The sequence below is a fragment of the Mesoplodon densirostris genome, chromosome 7, assembly GCF_025265405.1.
Source record: "Mesoplodon densirostris isolate mMesDen1 chromosome 7, mMesDen1 primary haplotype, whole genome shotgun sequence".
Lineage (NCBI taxonomy): Eukaryota > Metazoa > Chordata > Mammalia > Artiodactyla > Ziphiidae > Mesoplodon > Mesoplodon densirostris.
Genome location: NC_082667.1, coordinates 7,615,001 through 7,633,919, shown reverse-complemented (window position 1 = coordinate 7,633,919; position 18,919 = coordinate 7,615,001). Strand labels below are relative to the sequence as shown.

Below are 18,919 nucleotides of genomic sequence, written 5' to 3'. Positions count from 1 at the left end.
ACAGACCCTGGTGTTGCTACACACTTGCCAACTTTTCACCAGAGCCACTCTTACAAACGTATACCGCTTTTTAGACAGTGATTCCTTTTTCAGTACAATTTCTCCCCTTCCCACACCCCTTTCCTTAGTTCCCCGACAGGGGATCAAACCTGCACCCCCAGCAGTGGAAACGCGGAGTCTTAACCACTGGACTGCCAGAGAATTCCCCCCCACCCTTTCTTCTATATTTTATTTTATTTTAAAAAATTTATTTATGTATTTATTTTTGGCTGCATTGCTGTGCGTGGGCTTTCTCTGGTTGTGGCGAGCAGGGGCTACTTTTCACTGCGGTGCGCAGGCTTCTCATTGCAATGGCTTCTCTTGTTGTGGCACGCGGGCTCAGTAGTTGTGGTGCACGGGCTTAGTTGCTCTGCGGCATGTGGGATCTTCCTGGACCAGGGCTCGAACCCGTGTCCCCTGCATTGGCAGGTGGATTCTTAACCACTGCGCCACCAAGGAAGTCCCATCTTTTTAATTTTAATAACCTTTTTATTTTATAATGTTTTTAGACTTACAGAAAAGTTGCAAAAATGATACAGCAAGTTATAATAACTATTATTTTTTAACTAAGAAATGCACCAAATCAACTCACTATTACATGTGATACTTCAACATTACGGTTTCAGGCAAAGAAACTCATCATTGAACTCAATACAACAGTTTGGAACAATCTGGAACAAATGGAATCATGGACCAGATTTAGTAGAACCCAAACTGTTTTACTTTGGACGGCAGTCCTGCCAAGCCCGAGGGTGGGCAGAGTGGAAACAGAACAGGTGGCCCTGGCCTCGCAGGCCAAGGTCGGGGGGGTCTGCCTTCACGTGAGTGAAGTGGGAGCTGTCGGAGGGTCTTGAGCAGTGGAGTCCGGTGACCTGCCTTACATTCTGTAAAGATCCCTCTGGTGGATGGAGGACAGGGGGGTGCAGGGGAGACCAGTGAGGCAGCTGCTACAGGGGCACAGCAAGGGAGGCTGGTGGCCTGGCAGCTGGGTGAGGGGTAGCGGAGGTGGTGGTACCAGGTGATTGGAGCCCAGATCGCCTGCTGGTGGCCTTCGTGGGACAGGAGAGGAAGCCCTGGGGTGACCCTGGCTTCTGGCCCGGAAGGGTGGAGTTGCATTTGCTGCTGGGTGAGGCGGAGCCGGTTTGTGGGGGACTGAGAGCTGTTGGAGGGTCCCTTGCCTATCTGGGCTGGGCTCAGGGGATGGTCCCCACTGTGGTGGGGCAATGCAGGGGGCATTTGAAACCCCAGACTCCACGAGATAACCTGGGGTGACTTGCCTTGGCCACACCAGCTGCCCGGCCTTAGACCTCAGCTTCCAAACCCTCCCTGGAAGCCACCCCCGTCCCTAGCCCACCTCAGCACCTGTGTCCAGGGATGGGAGCCCCAGAGGCACCACCGGGATTCAGCATCACAGACCTGCAACAGTGACACTGCCAATACCCAGCAAACGGTGTGGTCTCCCTTCCTTTTCCCACCGGGGAGGGAGGCCCACACCCAGCCCTCCTGGCAGCCCAGGTGCCCCCAGAAGGTGGAGTCAAAAGGGAGAGAAGTGAGGTGGTCCTGGCCTCCCCTGAGCCCTGGCCCCTCCCAGCTCCTGCCTGGAGCCTGGAACAATGTCAGAGGGGGTGTAGGGCAGTGGGGGGCCAACAAGCCTGGGAAGGAAGACGTGAGGACGTGGAGCAGGGGGGCAAGGGGGGCGGCATGGTCTCACCCCCACCTGACCTGGGCCACTTGCCCCAGAGAAGTGATGTTGGGGGAGGGAGGGGGTGGTGGTGGAAGTAGACGGGTTCCCAGGCCAGCCCACCTCAGAGCTGAAATGTTGTCCCTGGGAACCAGACGTTCCTGGGCCCAGGCAACTGACAGACAAACAGGTGGCTCAAGCTGCACCCATTTCTGCTCAGGTGGAGCCAGGCCACTGGGAGACAATACTGTCACTTCATCCCTCCGCCTGACCAGACTGTCCCCTCCTGCCTCCGCTCGCTCACTCGTAACAGTCATCCACGTGCTCCCAGCAGTCACTGGGCTGAGATTTGAATCCAGGCAGCCTGGCACACACCCAACTCACATTCTCAACACACATTTGACAGCCAGCTGTGCCTGGGTCCTGTGACAGAGCAACATGGGCCCTGTACTCAGGGAGCCAGCGCCAACAGCCCTGACGTGCTCATGAATGCTGGGTGCATTGGCCCTTGCGGTCGGGCCAAGGGCCTCCGGGGCTGGGAGGAGGGTGGGCTTCCTGGAGGAGGAGGCATCTGAGTCGGACCTTGACAAAATGTTGGGACTCACTCATGCGAGGACAGGAGGAAAGTCACCCCAAGGGAGGGAAACAGCGTGAGCCAAGGCGGGAGGCTGGAAGGCTGTTTGTCCGTGGGGTTACACCCTCGATTCCAGGAGGTCTCTCTCCCCAGCCTACTCCTGAGCTTTGGGGACACCCCCCAACCCGGCTCCTCACCCCACTCTCTTTTCCCCAGCCTCCCCCACTTTCACTTTCTCTTGATCCCTTTTCCCTCTCCTTCCAAGGCTTTGAAACTTTCACATGATTTCTAATCGTGTCACCCTTACATTTGTAACCAGGGCACTGATTATTCACACTGGCCCACTTGTGCCCCAGGTTCTCAGCTCACCCTTGCTTTCTTGAATCCTGTTCCTTCCTTCTGGGTTCAAGGTCCTTCTTCCTAAGGTACTTCTGGAAGTTCTCTCAGCAAGGATTTCTGAGTAGTAAATACTCAGAGCCTTTGTTTGAAATATCTTTATTTCACTCTCTGCTTTCAAGGATAGTTGAGCTGGGTATGGCATTTTCAGTAGCCCTCACTTTCCCTCAGCACCTGAAGATGTCGTCTGGATTCAGTTGTTGCTTTTCAGAAGTTGCCTTCTGCTCCACATTCTGCCCCTGGACCCCGAGCCCTCACAAGCTGCTCCTGCTTCCTCTGAACCATTTGAGGCCCCTCCAGATGGGAACCTCCCAAGGATGAAACTCTTGGAACCCTGCATTCCCCCAGCTTCTGGGGCAGCCAGTCCTTAGAGCTGCCCTCTGTCACCCACCACACAAACATACCCTGCCTCTCCGCCCCATGTGGTCCTGTAGCCTCCTTCCTCCTGCGTGGCTCTCCCCTTTCCTGCTCCCTGCCCCAGGTCCCTTTCCTCTTCCTGACCCTCTACCTCCTGCATAGCTTCTGCACCACCCATGCCTCTCACTGCCCACCACCTCTGCCCCGGCCCAGCTCTCCCCACTGCGCATCCACAACCCCTCCGGGATGTTCTCTACATGATGGCTTTACTCCTTCCAGTCCTTTCCCAGGCTGTGGCCTGACAGATGTTTCTAATGTACAGATCTGATCGTGCCGCCCCCCTTGATGGTCCTGTGTTCTCCCGTGGAGGTAGTCAAACTCCTGACCTGACTGAGGAGCCTTACAGGACCTGCCTGTGCCCACTTCCTGGCTCCATCTTTCCCATCTCAAACCAAGGGCTCCTTCCAAGTCCCCCACAGGAATCGGCTGGGAAAGATTTTTATCTGTAGAGAAACGTCATCAGATAAACCAAAAGCAGAGACATTGGTACTTTGTCACACATCACAGTCTGCTGTGGGTAAATGTAAAGCTCCTTTAGGCTGGGTGAAACATTGAACAGTGTGTGCTTTGTGGAGATTCTGTTGTATTTTGGCTTTCTTCCCCGAACCAGGAGAGATGTTTTTTGAAAAACACATCTCCACTATGTGTTTACTATGTTACATACAATAAAATTCCTACCTTTTTTTTTTTTTTGGCTGCACTGCATGGTTTGCAGGATCTTAGTTCCCCAACCAGGGATGAGACACAAACCCCTGCAGCAGAAGTGCAGAGTCCCAACCACTGGACCACCAGGGAATTCCATAAAATTCCTATCTTTCAAGTGTACAGGTTGATGAGCTCTGACAAACATACCTGTGTAACCATCACTGTAGTCAAGGTATTTCAGAACTCTTAATTCTATTCCATTTCTCTGTATGTTTATTCTTATGACTGTACCACACTGTCTTGATTACTATTGCGTTGGAGTCTTTTTTTTTTTTTAATTATTTATTTATTTATTTATTTTGGCTGTATTGGGTCTTCATTGCAGTGCACGGGCTTCTCATTGCGGTGGCTTCTCTTGTTGCGGAGCACAGGCTCTAGGCACATGGGTTTCAGTAGTTGTGGCGCACAGGCTTAGTTGTTCTGTGGCATGTGGGATCTTCCCGGCCCAGGGCTTGAACCCATGTCCCCTGCATTGGCAGTTGGATTCTTAACCACTGTGCCACCAGGGAAGCCCCTAGCATATATACTTTATTCTGAACACTGTGCCATGTATATTTGAGAAGAATATATATTCTGCTGCATTGTATTTCTTTAATTTCAAGGACTCTTGTGATTACACTGGGCCCACCAGGAAAATCTAGCATAATCTATCTTAAGGTCAGCTGATTAGTAAACTTAATTCCATCTACAACCTTAATTCCCCCTTTGTCAAGTAACATATTCACAGGTTTTGAGGATTAGGATATGGACATTTTTAGGGGTCATTATTCTGTCTGCCACAACAGGCCAGAATCATGAACAGCTTCTTTTTTTAAGGCACTGTATTTACTAAACAAACAAGCATAAAAACAAAACAAAAACCACAGAACCATTTTTTGAAAGGTAATAGTAATGAAGGCAAAGTAACTTTTACCTTAAAGTTATTCTCATACAATTTTGCAGACTTTAAAATTTTTACTTTCTTTTTTTTTTTTTTTTTTTTTGACCACGTCACGCAGCTTGCAGGATCTTTAGTTCCTCAACCAAGGATTGAACCCCAGCCCACAGCAGTGAAAGCGCCGAGTCCTAACCACTGGACCACCAGGGAATTCCCTAAATGTTTCTTTAATTATCAATTTTTAGACTTAGAGCACAATTCAAATACTTTCTAAAATTAAATTTGGGTAACTGCCACATAAGATCCACCATTGTTTAATAGCAGTTTTTCTGTTTTCATTACTAAATCTCCTAAAATAAGTAGAAAAAACACAAGTGATCGTTTTATCCTGTGGTAAGTCATCAAGAAACAAAGCATGGAACACTAGCAAGTGGCTCTCAGAATCTTGCAGTGAGTTGAACAAGAAATATTTTCCCCTGAAGTCTTTGGAGCCCTGATAGCTAAACTTAAAGTTTTTATTTTATTGTAGGGAAATATACCACAGCTGGCAAAAGACAGTTGGAGGGGGGATTTTCCAAAGCATACATACATGCATACATAATATGTACATTTATATTATATATTGCCGGAGTCCAGCTCCAGCGAGTCAAGGGATACCCAAGGGATGGATAGCGTCGGTGAAGGAAATAATTCTATTACACTTCTTAAAGTATCAGCATTGCATGTTTCTCTCTCTCTTTATTGTTTACAATCACAGGTTTATATATTGTAGTTGATTACATTACCAGGTACGTGACCAAACAATCTTAGCACAATCAAACCTCAAAATATTCTATAAAGATTTTTTTAAAAAATAGCCCCTAGTTTCTAGATGTCCTATTAAAATATTTCCCCAAGTTCCCATAAAGCACAGGTTATTTCTTAGTAATCAAGCCAAGCAGTTATACTTATTTTAATTGTAGAAGTTGGAGCTACTTGTTCCTATTTCTCTTCTTGCATGGGCAACCTTTTACAATGGTTCCACGAAAATATTTACAATATACCCTGCATGCCCTTTCTTACTGTTTCTTCCAACTGAGACAGTGTTTTCTCCCTATCCTAGCAACCAATTCTGCTCTAGGCATTTGCTTTTCTATAATTAATCTTCCTTTATAATAGAACCATAAATTTCCTATGTCATCAGGAACTCCGGCCCATGGCCATAACTCCATACTAGAGGGTGTTTTTCATAAAAACATCCCCTTAGTTCCAGGCTCTTAATTCTTTACCCATTTCCCCGGGGCTTTAGTGGGTACTTCCCATTCTGTGGTAGTTTCAGGAGGGGGAGTCCTAGAGGAATTTTTCTTTCACGTGGAGCAACATCCCCCCAAAATTGCCCCTATATGTAAATTTATTATCGTAAAACCTAACAACAGAGCTGTAGTCCACCTTCCTGGCATGGCGCTGCCTTGCAGTTTCGCCTTCCGTTGCTTCATGACTTTGTCATGGTGCAATGGCTCCAGGATGGCTTCCGACAATATATATGCTTTTATAATGAAAATTATATAATTACACATATATAATGAAATTACATGTATACATATGTATGTGTGTAAGTATATATATACATATATAGTTTCCTGTTTACAAAAGGAATTCACACTTATTGTGAAAACTTCAAACATCACATCACAGAAATAAATATTATGTTGAACTGTATGAATTTACCAATATTTCGCTATTTTTGACATATAAAGACAGCAATTTCATACTGTTCAACCTAATAATACAGCAAGGAGAACTCCCTGTAATCTCCATGTCCTGGAGGAAACCACTGCCGTTCGGTATGTATTCCTTCATGCTGGAGAGTAAGTCTGTGCATATTTATGGTTGGTGGAGTTATTACCACAATGACATAACATGGATAATTTTGCAATCGGCTTTCTAAACACTTTGTAGAGCAAAGCAAATCCTAGCACTGGTTGTGCTGCTTCCCCTCTACGGAGCCTCAGTTTTCTCACCTGCAAAAGTGAAACTAATGATTCTGTGCCAGTTATTAATTTATTGACTCTCAGCTCCAAATTCATCATGTTTGCCCGCTTTGTGAATATGAATCCGGGCCCTTTAAATAATTTTCCTTTGCCAGCTGGCACAATGTCAAATTTTGCCAGTAGAGGGCGCTAACAGACACTGCTTGAGGAAGGTTTTACTTCCGGGTTTGAAGGCGTTCCTCCAGGCTGGCTTCTGCAGCGCGGCCAATTTCTCGACTCACCTCCCCAGGGCAGCTTTTCTAGCAACGGGTTCCTGCAGTGCAGGTGGCCAGCAGCCCTCAGCCCCCACCCTAGGAGAAGTGGACCGCTTCTAGTGAGACACTTCCCCATGAACAGCTTTCCCCAGCACCCTAGAGGGTGGTTTTCCAGCAAGTTCCATGGGGTGTGCACAGCACTTGAGCAACTTCTGTACTGTTCACTGAGCCCCAGCCATTCCCTCTCCAGGCAAATCTGGATCTCAGATATGGGGCAGGAGGCGGGCTCTATCTCAGCCCTAGGGTTGGGGGCTGCTCCGTATATTTGTTATTCCTGTATTCTTTAGAGTTCTGTCTCTCTCTTTTTTTTATATACATGTTTTTCTCTTCTTTAAAAATTAAAAAAAAAATTATTTATCCTTATACAGCAGGTTCTTATTAGTTATCTATTTTATACATACTGGTGTATATATGTCAATCCCAATCTCCCAATCTTTTTCTTTTTCTTTTTCTTTTTTTTCTCTTTTGGCCGTGCCATGGGGCATGCGGGACCTTAGTTCCCTGACCAGGGTTGGAATGCGTGCCCCCTGCAATGGAAGTGCAGAGTCTTAACCACTGGACCACCAGGGAAGTCCCTAGAGTTCTCTGTACTTCTTACTAGCCAATTCCAATCCCGTTACAGTTAATAATTCTTTACATTAGACTTTCCTTGTTCAGATCACTTTGTGGTTTCTCTCTGACTGGCACAGACCCCCCATATCGTCATGAAGATCAGACAAGATCCTGTAGGGAGAGCGCCTAGCTCAGTGCCTGCCATGCAGGGGGCACTCAGAAAACAGCTGTAGTATCTCTACCATAATCATCATTTCTCCATGTCAGAACCTGTAGAGAAGACTCTTACCAACTGTTCTTGTGGTTCCATAGTATGGATGGAATTTTGAATCACTCCATTCCTGATGGACATTTGGATTTTTCTAGTTTTCCATGATTACAAACAGCCCTATGATCCACAGAAGAGATGTCATTTATTGAACACTTGCTGCATCCTATGCACTGAAGCAGTTACATATACTAACTCACGAATCCTCACAACATGCCTAGTGTATTAGCTCCTACGGCTGCTCTAACAAATTGCCACAAACTTCGTGGCTTAAAACAACACACATTTATTATCTTACAGTCTGGAGGTCAGAAGTCTCAACTGAAGGTGACAGCAGGGCTGTGTCCTTCTGGAGGCTGCAGGAGAGAATCTGTTTCCTTGTCTTTTTCAGCTTCTAGAGGCCACCTGCATTCCTTGGCTCATGACCCCTTCCTCCCATCATTCTACCCTCTTGCTCCCATTGTCCACCTCCTACTACTCACTGTGATCCTCCTGCCTTCCTCTTACAAGGATCCTTGTAACTACATCAGGCCCATCCAGATAATCCAGAATAATCTCCCCATTTCAAGACCCTTAACTTAATCAAAACAGTAAAGACTCTTTTACTATGTAAGGTAACGTATTCACAGGTTCCAGGGATTCGGATGTGGATATCTTTGAGCCTACCACACCTATGAACTAGATACTATTATTCCACCCATTTTACAGGTGAGAAAACTGAGGCACAAAGAGAGTAAGTAACTTGCCCAAAGTCACACAGCTCATAAGCAGAGAGCTAGGATACAGGAGGTCTGGCTTGATAATCCAGGCTCTAACAATTACATTGCTTTGTATAAATCTTTGCACACCTGAATGAGGGTTTGTGTAGGATACATTTCTAGAAGTGGAATGACTGGGGGAAACTGCTTAACAGGTATTGCCAACTTGTCCTTCACTACAGCTGTGCCAATTAATTCCCAGCAGCAGTGCCTGAAATTCCAAATTCTTCCTCATCCCAACTCTTGATGCTCTGAGGGCAGAATGTTATGTGAATACAAAGGATTTGTATTCAGAACCAAAGGATTTTTACTGCTTATCAACGTAGGAACTGTAAGATGTTTCTCTTCATGAAATGAGAGGAACATTACTTACCTAATAATAAACAAAAAATTACAGTTGTAATAAAGAGCCATCAGTTTCCTGGAGAAAATAAAATCATTTCATTATCTTAATGTATTGCAAGACTGAAAACACTGGCCTAGCACTGACCATGATTCCAGCTTCCTTTCCTCACCGAGACTTGAATGCTCTGCCTTGTCGAAGGCACCACTTCTGAGGGGTTTATTGATATTTTCCGCCTCCTTGGGTTGTTTTCATCTCCCATCTCATCTCCTGAAGATCTCTGGTTAATAAATCACTTCCATCTTTAAGCCTTTCCAATCACCCTCTCTTTGTCTTGCATCCATGCCACAATTGTTGTTTACAGCTTCCTTTTCAAAGCTTTCCATTTCCCTTCCCAGTGTGCTATTTATATGGGGCCGAATACTTCTACTCACCACAATGGCAAACACGTACATAGTTACTTTTATAGTCTTCATTTTACACATGAGGAAAAGAAGTGAAGTGACTGGCCCAAGTTCCCACAGATGTGGGATTCGAACTGAGGCATCTGCCTACAGGTTCTCCTGCTTGACATCCTACTGTATCTCCTCTGGAGCAACGGGCCTCCTGATGCACCTGTGAACCCCAGGCCTGCCTGCCCTGGGACCTCCTAGGGTCATGGCAGGGCTGCAGGGCTGTGTGCACTTGTCCTGGCAGGTGAGGGAAGCAGCCAGCAGCACTCAGGCACTGCCATTTCCTACTGCGTAAGCCTTCAGAGCCTCAGTTTCCTCATCTGTGAGGTGGGAACAACATTGGTCCCCCACATAGGGCAGTGATGAGGAACTGGTATTATCCTCATTTTCTAGTTGATGAAATGGAGGGCTCACAATGTGAGGACAGGCTCAAGGTGAGAACTTGGGAAAGGGATGCTGTTCCTTCCTAGGCTGCTAGCCTCTCTGCGCCAAGCTTTGCTGGAGAAACAGGGTTACTTAGAGAACCTGGGAGGCAAATCCCTTTCTGGCTCTTCATTTGTAACTATGCTTCCTGGTGTCCTCTGCCCAGTCTGTTTTCCTCCTCGCTGTTCTTCTGTGCACTGGGACTCCAAGATCTACCCCCAGCCCAGTGGCCCTGCCCTTCCTGCACTGGTTTCCTCTCCAGATGAGGCGCCCTGCACGGCACAGGCCTAACATTTGGCAGGTGCATAGAGAATATGCCACTAACTAAACACTACCACGTGAACCCTGTGTTCTTAAAACTTCCCCTCCAACCGTGATCTCTACCCCAAAGCATCACTGCTGCACCCCCACCCCCAGCCTGCCATGTTCCATCATTCCACACTCACAAACTCATAGCTCAGCCTTCAGTAGGGTAAAGTTCCAGACTCTGGGACTTCCCTGGCGGTCCGGTGGTTAAGACTCGGCGCTTCCAGTGCGAGGGGCACAGGTTCAGTCTCTGGTTGGGGAACTAAGATCCCACAGGCCATGCGGTGAGGCCAAAAAGTAAAAAAAAAAACAAAAAATCAAACAGTTTCAGACTCTGTATTCTGGCATTCAAGCCCTCTGCTTGTTCTCCTCCCGTGACAAGATGCTCCCCACGCTCCAACGTTGCAAATTCCATATTCACAGTGTTGTCACCATCTTCCTAGTGAAGCCACAGAAGAATCTCTAGTTACTATTTCTATCCTGCCCCGAGCAGCCAACACTGTGTCTGATCTTCCCTCTGAGTGGCCTGCACAGGTACTTGGACAAGAAAAGGGAGACTAAGTCTCTGCTGAGCAGCTGGTTTTTTTGGTTTGTTTGTTTGTTTGTTTTTGGTACACAGGCCTCTCATTGCTGTGGCCTCTCCCGTTGCGGAGCACAGGCTCCGGACGTGCAAGCTCAGCGGCCATGGCTCACGGGCCCAGCCGCTCCGCGGCATGTGGGATCTTCCCGGACCAGGGCACGAACCCGTGTCCCCCGCATCGGCAGGCGGACTTGCAACCACTGTGCCACCAGGGAAGCCCTGAGCAGCTGTTTTATGTTAGGTGAGGCACCCCAATTTATAGATGGGGGAACTGAGGCTCCCAGGTAAGGTGAGTTCTCACAGCTGGTGAGGGGGGCTGGGCTGGGATTCAAACCCAGCTCTACTGACTTTGGCATCCCTGCCCTTGAATCCACTCCCAGAGGCATCCCCACCCGACGTTTCATAATCAGTCCCAGAATCTATCCATGCTCCGTAGGGTGTGGTTGTGGGTCTGTCCCCAACCCTGGGTCCCCTGAGACCTTACCTGCAGAGGAGCCATTGCCAGCCCAGCCGCTTCTGGACGCTGGGCTCTGTCCAGCTAAGGGGCTGGGTCTCCATCAGTATGAATGGCATTTGAGCTTCGGACACCACTTTGCCACAGACAGCCCCTATCTGCCCAGGCAACTGGGGGACCTGGAGGAGATTCTGGCCCTGGAGCCCAGACAGCCAAGTCTGCTGGGCCCAGGAGAGCAGGGGCCCCTCCTGGCCCCCTGGCTTCTTCTAGACTTGCTGGGCTGTTCCTCCTCTATCCTTCTCCTTTCCTGGGGTCACGGCCTTTCCCCACCCCCAGGTCCCCTCCCCCCATCCCAGGGTTCCTAGACTTTCCCAGGGCCTTTGCTTCACTCTCTGCTCCCCAACCACGCTCATTTTCTGGGGCTCTGCTTCCTTGTGCCTTTCTCCCCTGGTCACTTCCTCATTCCACCAACACAATGCCTCATCGGATCCTGGAGGTGCCCACTGGCTGGTGGGACAGAGAGTCTGGCTTGGGTACAACCGCCCTCCCTAAGTCTTTTCCCCACTGAACACTGCACCCCCGTCATGTCTGTCTGTCGACTTCCTCTTCCAGCTGTCTCCCTATGTCTCAGCTTCCTTGCCTCGGTTTCCCCATCCTCTGTCCCTTCTCAAGCTCTAATCCTTATATAATGCTGGGAGGTGGACTCTATTACCACCCACATTTTAGATTTAAGGACAAAGAGGCGCTGAGAGTTTGGGTGACCTGCCAGGGCGCCAGAGCTGGTAACTGGCGGCTCCCAGCCAGCGCGCTCTAGGCCCGGTGGCCGGCCGAGGGGTGGTCTCCCGGCTGCCCTCCGTCCCTGCTCCGCCCATCGGCTCCGCCCCCACCGACCGTAACCCCGCCCCGCCCCGGCTCGGGCAGCGGGAGGACCAGGAGCTGAGGACCCCGATCCCGCGGCGGCGGCGGGGACGATGTGGTTCTTTGCCCGGGACCCGGTCCGGGATTTCCCGTTTGAGATCAGCCCGGAACTCCCCGAGGGCGGCCCGCCCGGGCCCTGGGTCCTGCACCGCGGCCGCAAGAAGGTGAGAGCGGCCCCGCTCCGCAGGCCGCAGCGGACCTCGGTCTCGCCTAGTCAGCGCCGCCGGCCCCGCCGCGTCGCGCCCGCCTGACGTGGCTGCGGAGCCTCTAGGGCTACGGGCCGGGGGAGGGGGACGGGCAGTGCCGACGTGGCGGGCAGAAGGACCGAGGGACCGACGGACCCAACCAGGATTACGTGTGCCCGACTCGGTCCCCAAGGGTTGACTTGGGGAGAGACCAGGCCGGCGGCCCTTCCTTTCCGGCACTGAACCAGCTCCGGGGACCATCTCGGAGGTGGAGTGGTCTGCCCGGTACCCGGCCCACACACCTGAGGCCGCTCCGCCCTCCCACAGGCCACAGGCAGCCCGGTGTCCATCTTCGTGTATGACGTGAAGCCCGGCGTCGAAGAGCAGACCCAGGTGGCCAAAGCTGCCTTCAAGCGCCTCAAAACTCTCCGGCACCCCAACATCCTGGCCTACATCGACGGGCTGGAGGTACCTACCTGCTGCTCGGTCTGCCCCGCCTCTGACCCTCACTTTTTCGCAGCCCCCCACTCCTGTCGTCTGTCTTCCGTCCGGTTTCCAGCCCTTCTGCCCCAGCGCCCCCCAGATTTGACTTCCCCTTCTCCACCTCTCTCCGCATCGTGTCTCTCATCTCGCCTTCCTCTCGCCCCATCCCTCCCTGATACCCCGTGTCCCCTTCAGACAGACAGATGCCTCCACATAGTGACAGAGGCTGTGACCCCGCTGGGAGCGTACCTCAAGGCGCGAGCAGAGGCTGGTGGCCTGAGGGAACTGGAGCTCTCCTGGGGGCTACACCAGATTGTGGTGAGGTGGGGGGCAGTGGCGATGAGAGCAGGGATGGGGGGCTGCAGCTACTGGGCTGTGATGGCTCCTTCTGCCCCCAGAAAGCCCTCAGCTTCCTGGTCAACGACTGCAGCCTCATCCACAACAATGTCTGCATGGCCGCTGTGTTCGTGGACCGCGCTGGCGAGTGGAAGCTTGGGGGCCTGGACTACATGTACTCAGCCCAGGGCAATGGTGGGGGACCTCCCCGCAAGGGGATCCCCGAGCTTGAGCAGTACGATCCCCCGGAGTTGGCTGATGGCAGTGGCAGAGCGGTCAGAGAGAAGTGGTGGGTGACTGGGGCGGGGGGCATGCCCCACCCTGCCCTATTCTGGAAGCCCCTGCAGCCTCAGGACCCCTAGATTAGCTGGTACTCCCCTGTCCCCTGCCACCTGGCTGGGGAGGAAACTAGGGTCCTCAGGGTGGGGCCCACTCCTTGCTCCCAGGATCCTCAGGGAGGTAGGGCAGGATAAACACAGGCTTTGGGGTCAGGTGGTTCTGAATTTTTTTTTTTTTTTTTTTTTTTTGCTGTACGCGGGCCTCTCACTGCTGTGGCCTCTCCCGTTGCGGAGCACAGGCTCCGGACACACAGGCCCCGCGGCCATGGCTCGTGGGCCCAGCCGCTCCGCAGCATGTGGGATCCTCCGGGATCGGGGCACGAACCCGTGTCCCCTGCATCGGCAGGCGGACTCTCAACCACTGCGCCACCAGGGAGGCCCGGTTCTGAATTTTAAAGTTGTGTGACCTGGGGTGGATGTCCTTGCTTTTCTGAGCCTCAGTTTCCGTATCTGTCAAATGGGGCTAATGAAACCTGCTTCTCGGGGCTGATGGAAGGATTAGCTGAGGAACACAGCCCAGGGTTTGCTCTGCAGTGAGTGCCTAGTGCCCAGGGTAGATTGGAGGCCTATGCTGGCCGGTGGCAGGGCCTTGAGCAGCTCTGATCACTGCCTCAGGTCAGCTGACATGTGGCGCTTGGGCTGCCTCATCTGGGAAGTCTTCAATGGGCCCCTACCTCGTGCAGCCGCCCTGCGAAACCCTGGGAAGGTGAGTGTCTGACCCCACCCAGCCCCTCTCCACCAGCCAGCCAGCCCCTGCCCTGACCCTGACGCTTCTCCCACAGATCCCCAAGTCACTGGTGCCCCATTACTGTGAGCTGGTCGGAGCCAACCCCAAGGTACGTCCCAACCCAGCCCGCTTCCTGCAGAACTGCCGGGCACCTGGTGGCTTCATGAACAACCGCTTTGTGGAGACCAACCTCTTCCTGGAAGAGATTCAGGTGAGTCCCCTGCCCCACCCTGGGCTCTGGCCCTACGTTCCTCACCCCTGTACCCCCTCCCCACTTTATAGGCTCCCTGATAATTAGACCCCAGGAGACAAGCACAGACTGTGGAGCTAGGCTGTCTGGGTTCAAACCCTGGCTCCAACTGTTATGTATGTGTGACTTCTCTTGGCTGAAGTTCAGTCCTAATAACAGCACCTACTTCAAAGGAGCAGGGTGAGGAGTCAGTGAGTTTGAATTGCATAGTGTAGTTTCTGGCACATAGTGGGTGCTTAGTGGCTGCTCCTGGCACTCTGTTAACTGGCCCTGGCCCTGATGTTGGGCTGTGGTGTGGGTAGCAGGGTGAGGAGGGAGAGTCAGACCCAGATCCCTGCTCCCAAGGATCTAGCAGGGGATAAATGGACCAGCTCCCCAGCCTTGGGGACTCTCACTGGGAGAAAGGGACAAAAAACCCATAAATGAGGAAAGCTGTGCTTCCTGGAATGTGGATAAGTGCCAGGAAGGAAAACAGTGAGGGTTGGGTGTTTAGGAAAGGGCTCTCTCAAGGGTGATGTTTGAGCTGTGACCTGAAGGGGTGTGAAGGTGGGAGTCATGGGGATGGTAACTGGGGAAGAATGTTCCAGGCAGAGGGAACAGCAAATGGAAAGATGGTGAGGAGGGACCCCTCGGCTTATCCTCATTGAACCCCAGTTTCCATATCTGCCCAATGAGAATAACTATAGTATCTGCTGACCCATAGCACTGTTGTAGGGAATGAAGGAGGGAGGCTCTGCCCTGGACACCCGCTCTGGCCCGGCTTTGTGTGGGGCACACAGAGAGGTGACTGAGAATCTGGAATGGGGGAGGAGTGACAGACACTTCCACAGACCTCGATGGTCTATGGAATCTTGACTCAGATAGGGGCTGGGAGGCCTTCCGAGGATGGGAACCTGAGCTGAAGGAGAAGGTGCTGGAAACACTGAGCCCTGTTGCCTCCTGGGCAGTGTAGGGGCAGCAGGAGCTCTGTTACCTGGAGTTCTTCTTCTCACATGGCTGGCTCTGCCGGGCTGCCTTTCTCCTTAATATGTGCCCCACAGGAAATAGGCTGTTTCTGGCAGGTCCCGACGAGGGCGTGGGAGGGCAGTGCCCAGCGGCCCCTCTTCCCATCACTGAGCGCAGCGGTGGAGAGAGCCCAGCTGTGACTCTCGGTGTGCGACCTTGGATGCGGTTTGGCCTCTCTCTGGGCCTTTGCCCCCCTGAACCCTGTCGTCAGAGCACCAAGCCTGCCTCCCATGCTAGATTGAGCTGCTCAAGGGCCAGCCAGGTCCTCCCCAACCCCAATTAGAGGTCACCTCTTCTGGCCCAGGCAGCGGCTCTGGGGGTGAGGGTACAGCAGAGAGCACAGGGACTTTGGAAGCGTACAGGACAGGGTTATAATCCATGCCCTACCATTCCTGCCCGGTGACCTTGAGCCTCAGTCTCCTCCTTTGTAAATGGCGGAATGACAGCACTTCTTCACAGCGTGTAGCACAGCAGAGGTGCCACACCACCGGGTCACACCCTTCCTTGACGGCTTCCTAGCTGTGTAACTTCGGACAAGCTCCTTGCCCTCTCTGTGCCTCAGCTTCCTTGTTGGATTATTTCATCTGTGTAAAGTATTAGCACGTAACCTGCCTGGCACGTAGGTTGTGCTCAGGAAGTGTGAGTTGTGGGTGTTACAGCCTCGGGGAGGTTAGGAGGACTGAAGACCATCGAGCTGACAGCCTGGCCTGTCCGGGCCCAGTGGGAGGACGAGCTCTGGGGGTAAACTGCACCTCATCCCTGCCTTTCCAAAGCCTGCCACGACCTCCACCCACGGAGCTGCAGGTGTGCCCAACCCAGCCAGGCCCAGGGTGGCGGAGTAAGCCCCTTGGCCTCACTAGGCCTGTTTGCTCATCTGTGCCGTGGGCTTAATGGTACTCACGCCTTGTGCTGTCCTGAGGAGCAGAGGCAGCGCTGATAAAGGGCTTGATCCCCCTAGTGGCTGCGTTCACAGCAACAGGCCGGGTGGCAGTGACCATAACGACGGTCACTGACAGCGCCTCCAGTGTGCCGGGCAGCTTTCACGTGCGTTTTCTGGTTGAATCCTTGGCACAGTCCTGTGAGACACAGTACAGTTACTACCCCATTTTACAGGTGGGGGAACTCGCCTAAGGTCACACGGCTAATAAATGGGAGAGTTGGGATTTGAACCCAGCCCGTCTGGCACCCCAAACTTAAGTTTACCTTCGGGTTGGAGGCGACCCCCGTCCTTGCCCGTAGCTGACAGGACCGTGACCAGGCTGATTGCCCTCTCCCTGCGTCCTGTCCACGCTCCCCCAGATCAAAGAGCCAGCCGAGAAGCAAAAGTTCTTCCAAGAGCTGAGCAACAGCCTAGACTCGTTCCCCGAGGATTTCTGCCGGCACAAGGTGCTGCCCCAGCTGTTGACCGCCTTCGAGTTCGGCAACGCGGGGGCTGTTGTCCTCACGCCCCTGTTCAAGGTGAGTGGGGCCTGGAGCCTCAGGAACTGTGGGCCCAGAGACTGGCTGAGTAGGTCTGAAGGGCAGAAGAGAGGCCAAGGGGGTGGCCAGCCTCGTGGGTGTCCTGGCAGGGGCAGCCTGATCAGGGAGATCCAAGCCAACGTGATGCGGAGCTTTTTTTTTTAATATATATACTTTATTTTTTATTTTATTTATTTATTTATTTTGGCTGCGTTGGGTCTTCATTGCTGCGTGTGGGCTTTCTCTAGTTGCGGCACGCAGGGGCTACTGTTCGTTGTGGTGCGCGGGCTTCTCATTGTGGTGGCTTCTCTTGTTGCGGAGCATGGGCTCTAGGCGTGCGGGCTTCAGTAGTTGTGGCTCGCGGACTCTAGAGCGCAGGCTCAGTAGTTGTGGTGCACACGGGCTCTAGAGCACAGGCTCAGTAGTTGTGGCTCGCGGGCTCTAGAGCGCAGGCTCTGTAGTTGTGGTGCACGGGCTTAGTTGCTCCGCGGCATGTGGGATCCTCCCAGACCAGGGCTCGAACCTGTGTCCCCTGTATTGGCCGGCGGATTCTTAACTGCTTCCCACCAGGGAGGTCCCGAGCAGGAGCTTTGACATCCAGTGGTTAAGCAAGTCAGGGCCACCTGACCAGCTGTCAGGGAGGTGGTGGGGACTTCTCGTCCCTAGGGAAGGGACACCCTGTGCCTCCAAAATTCTTTTTCCAAACACTCCTTCAGAGCCTATAGCCCTTCCTCCATTTCCTCAAGACAGCCTCCCTGGTCTGACCTGGGCACTCTGGTTCCCAGGGCCCAGGGGATCGCCTGCTCACCACCTCACTTTCCTTCCTCCTTCCTGACCACACGGCACTCAGCTCTCTTGGCTTCTAGGGGCTGGATCCTCTCCCCCTCCTCAGACCCCAGCCCACTGTTACCGGGGCGCCTGCCATTCCCCGCTCGGTGGGAGAACCCTTTGCCCAAAGGAACTTGGCCTGCGGGAAGTGGGGAAGATGGCAAGTAAATCCTGTGGAGCTGAGAACCCCCAGAAATTACAGGCAGGATTCTGTGTGCATGCGGTGTCTAGGGGCCTGATTATAGGGAAGGGCACAGAGCTTTTGTGAGCCTCCTAAGAGAGGCCTTGACTCAGAAGGGTTAAGGGCAGGGCTGACTGAGACTGGAGTACGGGCAGAGGGGCTGCTGAGGATATGCGTGCCCCCACCCCACCGCCCTCACCCTGTTCCCACCCTGGGAAATCAGCAGGGAGCCTGAGGGAGTTAAAGGAGCTCAGTGAAGTCATCTCACTCCTGTGGACGGAGCTGAGCCCCTCTTCCTGCGCCTTCTCTCAGGTGGGTAAGTTCCTCGGCGCTGAGGAGTATCAGCAGAAGATCATCCCTGTCGTGGTCAAGATGTTCTCATCGACTGACCGGGCCATGCGTATCCGCCTCCTACAACAGGTAGGGGCCACGGCACACCCTGCCTGCTTCCACCCCACCCAGACCCCACCCTGGCTGCAGGGGAGGCCCCCTCCTCACCTCCAGCCCCGGGCAGGTAGCTCAAGCCCCTGCGCTGGCTGCACAGGGACCCCAGAAACCCCTCCCTGAAACATACACACCGGTGAGGAACCAGCAGGGCTGTGCTCTCAGGAAGTCAAGATAATCACAGGGCTCATGGGCAGCTTTGGGAATGCCCCACCCGCCCGGGCTGCAGGGCTTAAACGCCTCCCCCTGCGCCGCCCAATCTCCTGGCTTGGTCCCCTCTAGAGTGGGGATAATGTCTCTCTTGCCAACCCCAGGGCAGCTGGGAGCATCAGACAGGACTGATGGGATCGAGGGTGGGGGCCACCCGTGCTTCCAGGCAACACTCCCTCTCCGGTGCTCAACACACCAGCCTTCCTCACAGCGCTTCTCAGGGCAGGGGTTTCACTCCTTTTTATAGACAAGGCGGTGGAGGCTCTAAGAGGGGGTGTGACCAGTTAGCCTGCTGAGCAGGACCAGAGGCCAGGCCCTCCAGCTCCCAGTCCCTGGCTCTTCTCAGCACCCTCCTGGCAGCCTCACCAGTCCACATGGGCCTGAGGCCAGATGCGAGGTCGGGGCCTCAGGAGACTCCCCTGGCCAGCCAGTGCCTGCCAGGTGGAG

At 52.7% G+C, this 18,919-nt stretch overlaps 1 protein-coding gene across 3 annotated transcripts in view; it reads left to right on the top strand.

Moving 5' to 3' along the window:
• The first annotated feature begins 12,011 nt into the window (after nt 1–12,011).
• SCYL1 (SCY1 like pseudokinase 1) overlaps nt 12,012–18,919 on the top strand; it is a 12,833-nt gene continuing 5,925 nt past the window's right edge. For all 3 annotated transcript variants that reach the window (XM_060103985.1, XM_060103984.1, XM_060103983.1), the window contains exons 1-8: nt 12,012–12,191; nt 12,540–12,680; nt 12,891–13,013; nt 13,094–13,320; nt 13,985–14,075; nt 14,152–14,307; nt 16,651–16,809; nt 18,131–18,238. In XM_060103985.1, the coding sequence (XP_059959968.1) occupies nt 12,081–12,191; nt 12,540–12,680; nt 12,891–13,013; nt 13,094–13,320; nt 13,985–14,075; nt 14,152–14,307; nt 16,651–16,809; nt 18,131–18,238 (1,116 nt within the window). In that variant the 5' untranslated portion in view covers nt 12,012–12,080. The remainder of the gene's footprint in view (nt 12,192–12,539; nt 12,681–12,890; nt 13,014–13,093; nt 13,321–13,984; nt 14,076–14,151; nt 14,308–16,650; nt 16,810–18,130; nt 18,239–18,919) is intronic.